General features: G+C 44.0%; 2 protein-coding genes across 9 annotated transcripts in view; one reads left to right on the top strand and one right to left on the bottom strand.

Moving 5' to 3' along the window:
- The window catches only part of SMC1B (structural maintenance of chromosomes 1B), a 137,160-nt gene that overhangs the window by 40,239 nt on the left and 82,625 nt on the right, over positions 1-14,296 (top strand). The gene's annotated exons all lie outside the window — the stretch shown is intronic.
- The window catches only part of RIBC2 (RIB43A domain with coiled-coils 2), a 32,182-nt gene that overhangs the window by 14,495 nt on the left and 3,391 nt on the right, over positions 1-14,296 (bottom strand). For 5 of the 8 annotated variants that reach the window (XM_044450850.1, XM_044450844.1, XM_044450851.1 and 2 more), the window contains 2 exons: positions 7,827-8,171; positions 6,514-6,632 (listed from right to left, as the gene is read on the bottom strand). In XM_044450850.1, the coding sequence (XP_044306785.1) occupies positions 6,514-6,632; positions 7,827-8,163 (456 nt within the window). In that variant the 5' untranslated portion in view covers positions 8,164-8,171. Of the gene's footprint in view, positions 1-6,513; positions 6,633-7,826; positions 8,172-13,651; positions 13,768-13,889; positions 14,012-14,296 lie in introns of all 8 variants that reach the window. The other 3 variants (XM_044450845.1, XM_044450848.1, XM_044450847.1) reach the window with 3 other exon arrangements.

Below are 14,296 nucleotides of genomic sequence, written 5' to 3'. Positions count from 1 at the left end.
AGCAAAGTTATGCTCAAAATCCTACAAGCTAGGCTTCAGCAGTATGTAGACCGCGAACTACCAGAAGTACAGGCAGGATTTCAAAGAGGGAGAGGAAATAGAGACCAAATTGTCAACACATTCTGGATCATGGAGAAAGCTAGGGAGTTCCAGAAAAACATCTACTTCTGCTTCATTGACTATGCTAAAGCCTTTCACTGTGTGGATCACAACAAATTGTGGCAAGTTCTTAAAGAGAGGGGTGTACCTGACCATCTTATTTGTCTCTTGAGAAACCTATATGTGGGTCAAGAAGCTACAGTAAGAACTGGACACGGAACCACTGATTGGTTCAAAATTGAGAAAGGAGTTCGGCAAGGCTGTATACTGCCGCCCTGCCAATTTCACTTATATGCAGAGCACATCATGAGAAAGGCGGGGCTAGATGAATCACCAGTTGGAATTAAGATTGCTGGGAGAACTATCAACAACCTCAGATATGTAGATGATACCACTCTCATGGCAGAAAGTGAAGAGGAACTAAAGAGCCTCTTGATGCAGGTGAAGAAAGAGAGCGCAAAAGTTGGCTTGAAACTCAGGATTAAGAAAACTATGATCAAGGCATCCGGACCTCGCACTTCCTGGCAAACAGAAGGGGAAGAAATGGAGGTAGTGACAGATTTTATTTTCCTGGGCTCCAAGATCACCGAAGATGAGGACTGCAGCCAAGAAATTAAAAGATGCTTGCTACTTGGGAGGAAAGCTATGGCAAATCTAGATAGCATACTAAAAAGCAGAGACATCACCCTGCCAACAAAAGTGTGTATAGTCAAGGCTAAGGTTTTCCCAGTTGCAATGTATGGCTGTGAAAGCTGGACCATAAGGAAGGCTGAGAACCGAAGAATTGAGGCCTTTGAATTGTGGTGCTGGAGGAGACTCCTGCGAGTCCCTTGGACAGCAAGGCGATCAAACCGGCCAGTCCTAGAGGAGATCAACCCTGACTGCTCTTTAGTAGGCCAGATCCTGAAGATGAAACTCAAATACTTTGGCCACCTAATGAGAAGGAAGGACTCCCTGGAGAAGAGTCTAATGCTGGGAACAATAGATGGCAAAAGAAGAAGGGGACGGCAGAGAATGAGGTGGTTAGATGGAGTCACTGAAACAGTTGGTGTGAACTTGAGTGGACTCCGGGGGATGGTGGGCAGGAAGGCTTGGAGGAATGTTGTCCATGGGGTCACAATGGGTCGGACACGACTTTTCAACTAACAACAACAACAAATGCTGTTTATGGACTTATCTCTGGAGGAACCTCTAGATGGCCAAACCAAGATGGGTTTCTTAATCAGTCTGTTAACCGGGCCTACAGCCACATGGGTTAATTTCGCCTGTTGCAATCCAGCCTTCTTCAGGCCAGCCTCCAGGATTTTCTGGGATAGGTACAAGCAGTCTATAAGGACTCCCAGATATCTGGAATGGCTAACCATCAGATACAGTATCTCTGGCAGGGGAAATCAAGTCTGTTGCCGCATCTGCCTGTTTTCTAGCTCAGGTTTACAACTGGAATGAGTCCATCTTGGTGATGAATTTCAAGAAGGGCTGGCAGGCAAGGTATTAGATGAGCTATCCCAGATAGAGAGATCAATTAACAATGCACAACTTAAGGCAACTATGTCTTTCATGTTCTGCTTTCTTGACAACCCAAGGAACCTGTGTTCATCCAACCAAGTTCAGTGTACTTGGAGAAAATCTGGGTACTGCTTGGCTACATCTGATGTATGGAGAAAACGATCAGCACTGATTATCAAGCCTATGCTTATACTGCTGACAGGCCAAGCATCATGCAAATTACTGCTCCAAAGAACATACTCTCCCCAGGTCTAGAGTCCTAGGTCTGAGTTGAGAAGACTGTACTAGACACTGTCCTCCCAAAACATTGTCATGCTTAGTCCCTCTTGGTAGCCAAGATCCTGAGCTATTTTAATTAACCTGCCTTGTATTCTTCCATAAGGACACAGCAGCCTCCAGAAAGTTTATAGACAATGGGTTTGGAATGACCCATACACCCCATCAGCAGTCCTGTAACCATGGAGACCACAGGCTGCCTTTGGCCTCAAGTCCTGTGACCTAAGAAACAGCAATTTTCAGTGTGAATGATCCAAGGCCTTTGTCATTAAGTGCATTCCTAGCTGATTGCCATTCTGGTTGGGATTTTAATCTAATTTAATTGAAACATTTCTATGCCATCCTTTGCAACAAGCCTCAGAATGGCTTACAAGCCTCAGGATAGCGTATCTGTTCTTGCTGGAACAACTGGAGCAAACCAAACAATCTTGCAAATATTTTGCAAACAAGAGGCAACCTGGACCTCCACTAAAGATGGAAGGCCAAGTCTGGCTATCCAGAGATGATCCTTTCATGCACCAACTAAGCTGCAAGCTAGGCATCAATTTCACTGGCCATATCCCCATAATCACACAGGTTACACCAGTCACTTATTGCCTTCATCTGCCTCCAGTTCTGCAAATTCACCTTGACTTCCATCAATCTCTATAGGCTCCTGATGCGCTGGACCATCTTTTCCATCACTAGATTGTCAGTTCACTTCCAGCGATCATCGATGTTGAAAAAGAATATGAAGTAGCCAATATTTTGATCTCCCATCACCACCTGCAATACCTCCTTGATTGCATGGGGCATGACCCCAAATAAAGATTGAGGCAGCATGCTTCAAGTGTTGTTGCTCCTGCTGGTTCCGTCCCACAACAGCTAGGGACACAAGTTACTTGAACTACTTGAATTTGTTGGGAAGGAAGAGCTAGAGCTCTCAGAAACCAGGAATACCCCAGATCAGCCACTGTCACCAGACTAGGGAAGGCCTTGATCTTTGATCTTTGGGGGAGATGACTGCGGGTCCATCACTGTCAACAGCTGAACATTTCTCCTCTGGTTCCCAGGAGAAATGTTGCCTCAAGCATTTGTGCAGTGCAATCTTCGGATGTGTCTAGTGCACCGTCTAATGGTCCGTTATTGGATGAATTTTAGTTATTAAGACCTGAAGATGGGGATAAGGTGCTTAACTCTGTCCAATTCACCACATGCCTCCATGCCCATCTTGGCTGATTGGGAAATCTGACAGGGTTCAGCCTGGGTCCAGGAGGCTATCAACACCTCATTAAAAAGGGAGTAGTCCCTACTCTTTTAAATGCCAGACCTGGATCCTAGACCTCTCAGCGGCTTTCGATACCATCGACCATGGTATGCTTCTGGATAGGCTTGCGGGATTGGGGGTCGGAGGCACTGCTTTGCAGTGTTTCCGCTCCTATCTCAACGGCCAATTCCAGAAGGTGGTGCTGGGGGACTATGGATCTGCGCCATGGCAGCTATGCCATGGAGTACCGCAGGGGTCCATTTTGTCCCCTTTGCTGTTCAACATCTACATGAAACCGCTGGGAGAGGTCATCAGGAGGTGTGGGCTGTGGAATCATCAGTACACTGATGATACCCAGCTCTACCTCTCATTCTCCACCAATCCAGGTGAGGCAGTGGCTGTGCTGAACCGGTGCCTGGCCGAGGTAATGGGCTGGATGAGGGACAATAAACTGAAGCTCAATCCAGACAAGACGGAGGTCCTGTTGGTTGGCGGATCGGGCTTCGGAGAGGGTGAATTGAACCTTGTCCTGAACGGGGTTGCACTTCCTCTTAGGGACAAGGTCCACAGCTTGGGAGTGCTCCTTGACCCTGAGCTTTCACTGGAAGCTCAGGTAACAGCAGCGGTGAGGAGCGCTTTCCTCCAGCTTCGGCTGATTCATCAGCTGCGCCCCTACCTGGAGAACAACTGCCTTGCGACAGTGACACATGCGCTGGTGACTTCCCCTCTTGACTTCTGTAATGCGCTCTACATGGGGCTACCTTGAAGACGGTCCGGATACTTCAATTGGTTCAAAATAGAGCTGCCAGGCTGCTGATGGGGACTGGACGTTATGTTCACATGACTCCAGTTCTCTGTCAGCTTCACTGGCTTCCCATTGAAGTCCGGGCCCAATTCAAGGTGTTGGTGATGACCTATAAAGCCCTAAACGACTTGGGTCCTGGTTACCTGAAGGAGCGCTTACATCCATATATGCCCAGCTGCCCCCCGAGATCGGCGGGAGAGGCCCTTCTCCGGGAGCCCTCCGTGAAAGAAGTTAGGAGGGTGGTTACTTGGAGGAGGGCTTTCTCAGCAGTGGCGCCTAAGTTATGGAATGCGCTCCCCAGAGAGGTCCGCCTGGCGCCGTCGTTATTTGTTTTTCAGCGCCAGGCAAAGACCTTTTTATTTAAGCAGCATTTTAAATGTTAATATTATTGAATTTTATCTGGCCAGGGCGGCTTATTTTATATTGTATATTTGTATTTTATTTTAATGTATATTTTTTAAAATGTTATTTATGATGTTTTAATTTATTGTTGTAAGCCGCCCCGAGGCTTCAGCGAATGGGGCGGCATAAAAATGTTTTAATAAATAAATAAACTACTGCCCCATTGTTAATCTCCCATTTTTGGGCAAGGTGTTGGAGCAGGTGGTGGCCAGGCAGTTGTAGGCACTCTTGGAGGAAACGGATTATGTAAATCCATTTCAATTAGGCTTTGGGCCTGGGTTTGGAACAGAGACGGCCTTGGTTGCACTGTATAATGACCTGTGTAGGGAGAGGGACAGGGGGACTGTGACCCTGTTGGTTCTCCTTGACCTCTCAGTGGCCTTCAACACCATCAACCATGGTGTCCTTCTGGACAGGTTGGCCAGTGTCAGGGTTGGAGGCATTGCTTTGCAGTGGTTCCACTCCTACCCAGCTGGCCGAGTCCAGAAGGTAGTCCTGGGGGACTGTTGCTCTGTGCCATGGCAGGTATACCATGGGGTACCACAGGGCTCAGTGATGTCCCCCATGCTTTTTAACATCTATATGAAGCTGCTGGGAGAGGTCATCTAGAGGTTTGGGCTGAGGACTCAACAATATGCTGATGATACTCAGCTCTACCTCTCTTTTACATTTCATCGAGGTGAGGTTGTTGCTGTCTTGAACTTGGGCCTGAGCTTGATAATGGACTGCATGAGGGCCAATAAACTGAGGCTTAATCCTGATAAGACAAAGGTGCTGCTAGTAGGGGGGCCATCTGACAGGTTGGAGGGGAATTGCCCTGTCCTTGATGGGGTTGCACTCCCCCTAAGAGACAGGGTCCACACTCTGGAGTGTTCCTGGCCCCAGGTTTGTTCCTGGAATATCAGGAGAGCTTTGTGTCCAGGGGTGCTTTCCTCCAGCTGTGGAGGGAGGGAATTTCATCCCTACCTAGGCAGACAGAGCCTGAAAACAGTCTCCCATGCCCTGGTAACATCCAAAATATATTACTGCAATGAGCTCTATGTGGATCTGCCATTGAAGACAGTCCAGCAATTACAATTGGTACAGAACAGGACCGCTTGGTTGGTGGTAGGAGTCCCTAGAGCGGTCCATGTTAACACCTATACAGAAAGATCTGCATGAGTTACCAATTGTGGCCTGGGCCTAATTCAAGGTGCTTGTGTTGACATCTAAAGCCTTAAACGGCTTAGGACCCAGCTATCTTAAGGAGTGCCTCAACCCATGTGTGCCTACCCAGCCTTTGAGGGGGCCCTCCTGCGTGAGCCTTCCCTTAAGGAGGTGAGAGGGATGGCTGCTAGGGCCTTGTCTGCAGCTACTCCCCATATTTGGAATGCTCTCCCCGAAGAGATTCGCCTGGCACCTTCCTTACTCTCTTTTCAGTGACAGGCAAATACCTTCCCTAAAAAAAAAAAAAAAAAAAAAAAAAACTAATTTCCATAGAACCTTGGTTTTTTATTTTTTTGCTGTATTTTATGGTTGTTTTTAATGTGTTATGGTTTTAATTATGTTTTTCTCTTGTAGCTGTGAGCCACATAGGTGCTATGGCACAATTAGGTAGCATACAAATGTTTTAATTAATTAATTAATTAATTAGTTCGTTCCCATGGGGAGTGCTTACTCACAAAGAAGGACTCTTTAGGAAAAAGTGATCCTCATAAGCATAGCTCTGGTCAGAGAACTCAGTGCACCACAGCTGAGCCTTGGCTAGTGATCAGCCACCAAGAACTGCAAGCAGGTCCAGTTTTTCACACCTTTTCTCCAGGTCTTGACCCTTGGACTCCTGCTTGACTCTGCCTCTGGACTGTGTAACATATTCAGCCTTATTTTCTCCTCTGTACTTCAACAATTGCTTTTGGATAGATCCTTCAGAGTCTGTTTCAGTCAAAGCAGAGCAGTGACCATCAAGCTGAAGGAAGATTTGAACTTGGATATTCCTTGTCCAAGACCAATGCTTTGTTGACTTTAATAATGGACTGGCAGTGAAATATTGATAAATACCTGTGGTAAAGTATATCTTAACAGAACATCACAAACCTTGTCTGTTGTTGACACTTTTTTCAATACCATATTTGATGGATTAAATTATAGAAAACTCAGAAAATAAGACTTTTTCTTTTCCCAATAATGAGTATTAATTTACCAGAGCTTTATTGAATTCCTCAGTAGTGATACAAATGGCCTGTCTTGTTTCTTCATCTATTCTTTGGAGGTTCATAGCTGTTTGATCAAGTTCCATTCTGTGCTTGTCATAAAGATCATCTAAATTAGTGAAATAGAATCATATATACTGCCAACTGATATCATTGTGGGAAAAAACACCTTTCTATTCATTATATTGTTCTCTCTTCTGTCATTATTATCTACTTCTTAAAGGCAATTTCCATGTTCAGCTTCTTCTCAATTCTTGACTGATCTGTCCAACTTCAAATACACTAGCGACTCCTCTATTTTTACATTCTGGCTTACTTCCTCAATTTGGTAATGTTACTGCTGCTGCTACTATTACATTAAATGTACAGCCTGTCTTACATTTTCTTGCAAGGAACTCAAGATAGCTTGCAAGGTTCTCCTTCTTTCCATTTTATCCTCACAGAACAAAACCTGTGAAATACGTTTGACTGAAAATTAGTAACTGGCCCAAAATCACCAAGTGAGCTTTCATGGCTGAGTGGGGACTAGAGCTTGAATTTCCAAGTTCCAGTTCAGTACTGGAACCACTACACCACACTTGCTGTCATGAGTGAACTCTTCTGCTGATACTGGGCCACAGGAGATTTTTGAAAATCTCCCCCTCAAAAAGGGGAGAAAGGTAAAAACACTCCCCATCATCACTATAATCCCCTTTGTGAGCAGTAGGAGTCACTGATACCCATACTGCACCAACTTCCAGCATGTTTCTAGGCCCAATATAAAGTATTTTAATGTTTAAAAGCTTGAAACATTTGAGACCACATTGCTTAGACCCTTCTACACATATCAGAGGGCAATATTCATTTATATATAATTAGTTATACAGTATAGTTAATTCCAGGGGGTGTATCCTTTCTTCTCCATAGAATAAACCATATGTTTCACAATTCTCTCTTTATAATTCTAGTACCCCTTGAGAGACAAAAAGGGGTGGACATATATGGCAGAAAAGGGGGGGGGGATAAAGGCATCTACATGAACAGGTTTATGACTGCTAAACTAACCCATATATTTAACCCAACACCTTATTTAACTATGACTATGTTCTCCCCAAGGTGGCAAACCTACATCTGGGCTTTCCATTGCTTCAGATCATAGATGGGGGCATCACAAACTTGAATTCTCCTTCAAATAAAATATTATTTCCACATATAAAAACATCTCAAAAATAAATCCTCTAGTTTTCTATGTATGATTTTTTGTATGGAGGAGCACATGGCTAGCTGCCCCATTCTAATTCACAGTTCCACGTTCACTTATTACCTGCAATTCTTTTGTCTGCCAATGCATTCTGCCGTTCTTTCCATTGCTGCAAAAGCCATTCCCTTGTTTGCTCCTTCTGGTATTTCTGCCTATTTGCAATGTTGAGATCTTCTCCCATAAACTTCTGTAAGCTAGATATAGTACAGTGAGGGTCACTGTTTGCCAGATGAGCAGAAGTATCTTTCTTTAGGCCTTGTGGGTCAGACAAGTCAAATTCACGGCGTGTTTCTGGTTGCTGATAATTTTGGCGAAATTCATTAAGAGCTTTGTTTAGAATTTGAGTTTCTCTTTTCTGCCGTTCATCCAGTATGCAGAGGAACTTGTCATTTTGCTTCATTTCCACAGCTAGATATTTAAAAAAGAAGGACATCTGTGAAATGTAAAATCAAAAAGGAAACCAGAAGTAGGCAACTTGTAACCCTCAAGATGTTTTGGACCCAAGTTGCACACCATTAACAATATCAGTTACAACTTTAAACTATGGAATAGGATCCAAAGAACTACATATTCCTATACCTGATGATTCTGTGCAAGGCTAGCCCTATGTTTAGAGTGAACATGGTTACCCTCAAGTAGCTGAAATAGTGGTTGGCAGACTGTCAATTATTTATATTTTTATCACCATGCAAAGAAAGGAGACATTCTCTAGTACCAAAACATCTCAAACTATTTCTAGTTGCACATGGCTTCCTCCAATTTCCTCTGTCAAATGTAGTTCTGCACACTACTGTATCATATGCTGCTGTGGGGCTACGTCTTTTGATGACACTGGGCTTGTTAGCCAGGTGTGATTCTGCATAATCCCTGCTTGGCCACGGCTTATATTATTTCAGCACAGTTGACCTGGCTTACTGGAGGGTTAGACACTCTTAAAATAACCTAACAACAGCTACTGGATTACTGGAGGGCTGCTTAAACCTCCAACAAGCCATGCAATCCTTGTTCAGACAACATGGTAAGCTGTGGCCATGTAGTGACCAAACAAATTGCATTTGGCACAAGCTAGCATGCATGGCAGCTCACAACAAGCCACAGTGGCTTATACTGATAATATGTACTGTGGTAGGAAAGGTGGCCTGATTAAGTCTTAGTGTGCAAATAGAAGTTCCCTTTATTGTTATTTGGAAGCTAAAGTTCTCAAAGCACAAGAGATTCTAAAGAATATAGTTTCATTGACCCAACTTCTGGTGACAGAAGTACGTAACCCTTTAAGTAACACACAAGCAGGCAGCACAAAAAGATGAAAAATTAACGTAACTAGAGAGAACAGAAAACTGGTTATAAACACAGTGTTTTTCATAACCTGTATACAACGAAAACATTATGTAAGTAAGGGATTTTTTGTGCAATTAAGCATCTCTTTTTATCTCATTATGAACGCCCAGTTTACATTTCAATGTCTGCTTAAATCTCATTGTTATTAAGGAGACATATGTTCTATTTGCTCTTGGGAAATGGATGCAATTTTTAAAAACTAACACTGGGCGCTTCCCTGTTTCTCTTACTTGTCTTCTGCATTTACAAACCAACCAACCAACCAACCAAAAATGCCATAATTTTTCAGTACTTTCTTCAGAAGAATTTTGCTTTCTCACTGGGTGGTTAAATGGCAAAACTGAGGCTGTCATACTCTGGGCGCATAATGAAAAGGCAAAACTTGTATTAGGGAAGGTTAAAGGTAGAAAACAAAAGGGAAGACCAAATCTGAGCTGGATTGAATACATAAAGAAAGCCATGGCCTTGCACACTGCAAGAGCTGAATGGAGCTGTCATTTGGAGGGCTTTCATTAATGGCAGGGACCTAGCAGAGGCAGTAGAGATTAAGAAGAAGTGGCAAGATTACATGGAAGAACTATACAAGAAAAAGCTTAATGTACTTGATAACCACGATGGGGTGGTCATTGACCTCGAGCCACACATCCTGGAATCTGAAGTAAAATTGGCCTTAGGAAGTCTGAGCAACAACAAAGCTAGTGGAGGTGACAGTATTCCAGTTGAGCTATTAAAATCCTAAAGGACGATGCAGTAAAAGTGCTACACTCAATATGCCAGCAAATTTGGAAAACTCAGCAGTGGCCACAGAATTGGAAAAGGTCAGTTTACATTCCCATCCCAAAGAAGGGCAATGCCAAAGAATGCTCAAACTACCGCACCATTGCACTTACTTCACATGCTAGCAAAGTTATGCTCAACATCCTGCAAGCCAGGCTTCAGCAGTATGTGGACCGAGAACTACCATAAGTACAGGCAGGGTTTCGAAAAGGCAGAGGAACTAGAGATCAAATTGCCAATAAATGCTGGATCATGGAGAAAGCTAGGGAGTTCCAGAAAAACATCTACTTCTGCTTCATTGACTATGCTAAAGCCTTTCACTGTGTGGATCACAACAAATTGTGGCAAGTTCATAAAGAGAGGGGAGTACCTCACCATCTTATTTGTCTCTTGAGAAACCTGTATGCGGGCCAAGAAGCAACAGTGAGAACTGGACACGGAACCACTAATTGGTTCAAAATTGAGAAAGGAGTTCAGCAAGGCTGTATACTGTTGCCCCGCCTATTTAACTTCCATGCAGAGCACATCATGAGAGAGGCGGGGCTAGATGAATCACCAGTTGGAATTGTCAGAAGAGATACTAACAACCTCACATCGGCTTATGATACCACCCTAATGGCAGAAAGTGAAGAGGAACTAAAGAGCCTCTTGATGCAAGTGAAAGAGGAGAGCGCAAAAGTTGGCTTGAAACTCAATTAAGAAAACTAAGATCATGGCATCCAGTCCTATCACTTCCTGGCAAATAGATGGGGAAGAAACGGAGGTAGTTGAGAGATTTTATTTTCCTGGGCTCCAAGATCACCGAAGATGAGGACTGCAGCCAAGAAATTAAAAGATGCTTGCTACTTGGGAGGAAAACTATGGCAAATCAAGACAGTATACTAAAAAGCAGAGACATCACCCTGCCAACAAAAGTGTGTATAGTCAAGGCTATGGTTTTCCCAGTTGCAATGTATGGCAGTGAAAGCTGGACTATAAGGAAGGCTGAGCACCGAAGAATTGAGGCCTTTGAATTGTGGTGCTGGAGGAGACTCCTGTGAGTCCCTTGGACTGCAGGAAGATCAAATCAGTCAGTCCTAGAGATCAACCGACTGCTAGAAGGCTAGATATTGAAGATGAAACTCAAATACCTGGGCCACCTAATGAGAAGGAGGAACTCACTGGAGAAGACCTAATGTTGGGAACAATTGACGGCAAAAGAAGGGAGCGGCAGAGGATGAGGTGGCTAGATGGAGTCACTGAAGGAGTTGGTGTAAACTTAAGTGGACTCTGGGGGATGGTGGAAGACAGGAGAGCCTGGAGGAATGTTGTCCATGGGGTCGTGATGGGTTGGGCACGACTTCGTGACTAATATAACATTCATGAGATGTTTTCCTGGAACTCCCTAGCTTTCTCCATGATCCAGCATGTGTTGGCAATTTGATCTCTAGTTCCTCTTCCTCTTCGAAATCCTGCCTGTACTTCTGGTAGGTCTCAGTCCACATACTGCTGGAGCCTAGCTTGTAGGATTTTGAGCATAACTTTGCTAGCGTGTGAAATGAGTGCAATGGTGTGGTAGTTTGAACATTCTTTGACATTGCTCTTTGGGATGGGAATGTAAACTGACCTTTTCCAATCCTGTGGCCAATGTTGAGTGTTCCAAATTTGCTGGCATATTGAGTGTAGCACTTTTACTGCATCGTCTTTTAAGATTTTGAGTAGTTCAGCTGGAATACTGTCACCTCCACTAGCTCTGTTGCTGCTCAGACTTCCTAAGGCCCATTTGACTTCACATTCCAGGATGTCTGGCTCGAGGTCAGTGACCACCCCATTGTGGTTATCAGGGATGTTAAGCTCTTTCTTGTATAGTTCTTCTATATAATCTCACCACCTCTTCTTAATCTCTTCTGTCTCTGTTAGGTCCCTGCCATTTTGGTCCGTTTTCATGCCCTTCTTTGCATGAAACTTTCCTTTCATATCTCCAATTTTCTTAAAGAGATCTTTGGTCCTCCCTATTCTATTGTTTTCTTCTATTTCTTTGCACTGTTCATTTAAGAAGGCATTCTTATCTCTTCTAGCTTCTAGCTATTCTCTGGAACTTATCTCTTCTAGCTATTATCTAGAAATATTATATTATGCATGTTAAGTGGACTCCGAGGGATGGTGGAGGACAGGAAGGCCTGGAGGAATGTTGTCCATGGGGTCACAATGGGTCCGACACGACTTCGCGACTAACAATAACAATATTCATAGGGTTGCCATGAACTGGAGATGCCTTTACAGCACACAAGAAGTTGTTCTGCTAATACAATCATCCCAACACTTTTCTCCACCATACAGTGTTATATGGTTATACTACATACATCAATCCATTTGACATGTGTTCTCTTGGTAACTCAAATAAGATCTATACCATGGGTCCTCAAACTATGGCCCGGGAGCCGGAGCCGGCCCACCATGCCCATTTATCTGGCCCGCCATGCCCATTTGGACCCATCGTGTGCGCGCCCGCCCCCATGCATGTACCCACCACCGCCTACCTCGCCCTACACACAAGGAAGCAGCGGTTTGCTCACTTGGAGAAAACAATCTCCAAGTGAGCAATCTGCTGCCTCATGCACCCGCCTTGCAGCACGTGCCCACTCCCACCTCACCTCGCCTCCCCTGGCTGCACTCCCCACCTCCGCTTCATCACGCACGCCCCCACGCACCACCCCCACCCCTTTGCTGGCCCACGCGTACCGCCGGTACCACCTTTCCAGCCCGCGTCCAGCACTGGCATCTTTCAACTGGCCCCCTGGTGAAAAAGTTTGAGAACCCCTGGTATACACCTTTTCATACTCATATATGCATTGTTTCTTAAATGCAAAACACATTATTTTTCCTTATCCACAATTTTAAAATAAAAACTAAGAGAGCACCATTGTGGCGACTGGAGTCATAGGATGAGGTTGGAAGATCACTGTAATGTCTTTGCTGAGGATCCCCACTCAGGCCTGTACCCTGCTCACAGCCAGCTCTGAAAGAACCATGTTAGCTGTGCCTCTGTTGCCACAACAGCCTCAGAGACAGTCTTTTGGAGTTATTCTGAGGGGCAGAAAGAGAACTAGATTGCCAAGATATAAAGTGTCTTAGAAGCTGCTCAGCTTTCTTTATTCCCATTCTAAGGCATTCTTGAGCAGTTGAAATTGGCCATCTAAATACTTTGCAGGTGAGAGGAGGGTAGAGGTGACCTTTGCCATTGTGGTCCTCCTGCCCTACATAGGTTACCCATAATCTTCTAACTTTGGATTGTGACAGAAGTGAGCAATGCTATGACTCCTAGACTGCATCTGAATGGACACAGAATACTCTGGATTCTCAGCAATGAAGTCAGAGACACTGCTCCAACTTCAGATGTAAATCAGAGCTTAGACTCTGCCCCTCCCCCCACAGCTGTTGTGTAAAGAACTACAGCAGCAGTTCTCGAGCTTGGGAAAATGTCTTCAGAGATAGTTAAAAAGGGTATTTTGTGGGGCAGACAGCCTCCTTCCCTTCTCAGCCAAGATGCCTCAGCCCAGCAAAACCCCATCTAGCAAAACTGCAGGGCTGAGGAACAGGGAGGCAAAGATTAACTCCCACTGCTCTTGCCTGGATGCTTCCAAGTGTCTGAGTTCAGGGGTTTACAGGCATCATGGTAGGACTGCAGTGTAAATCAAGGTACTTGAAAACAAAATCGAGTATTTGAATGTTCTGCTTTATGACTAGAGAAATTAACATGTTTTTTTTAAATATTGTATCCTCTCTTTGCTCACCCAAATCAAAGTATGCAAGGAATATAATTTTTAGATGGAAATGTAAATAACTCCAAGGGACTTCTAGAAAGAAGACTTAACATTCAAAAGGCAATGTGCAGCCAATTCTTCTTTTCCTGTAACATTTTTTTTCCAGAAAGCAGACACAAGTGACAAGAAAATACAGGAAATTATGAGCAGACTAGAATGTTGTCTGGACCTTCATAAAATTCTGTGAAAAAGACAGTGCAATAAAAACCTCATCTGGAAGCAGCTCTGATGCTCAGATCTTGCCACTACTCAGGTGCCAGTTGTCTGTTCTTTAATGCTATCAGAGCTTTTTTTTTTTTTTTTTACAGGAATAGCTAGACACAAGATGTGCTGTTCCAGCAAAATATTATGCAATTGCAAAAGAACATTTGTGCAGTTTAAAATTCAAGTGATACAAACGTTTTATTAAGTTAGCTGATTTTAAAAATAGTTGATAGCAACGTGAAACAAAATGAGTAGTCCAAAGCCTTAAAAACTCTGGTCAAGCATCTAACTTCAACACAATTTGCTATTTATTCTGCTTTCAGAATGTGATCAAGCATACCTGTTTCTCCTCCCACTGCCAGATACGTCTCAAAGGATCTAGTGCTACTCTCCAAAGACTAGTGTGTAGTA

This window comes from Varanus komodoensis, unplaced genomic scaffold, assembly GCF_004798865.1.
Source record: "Varanus komodoensis strain SLA01 unplaced genomic scaffold, ASM479886v1 scaffold69, whole genome shotgun sequence".
NCBI lineage: Eukaryota > Metazoa > Chordata > Lepidosauria > Squamata > Varanidae > Varanus > Varanus komodoensis.
This window is presented reverse-complemented; position numbering and strand designations above follow the sequence as displayed.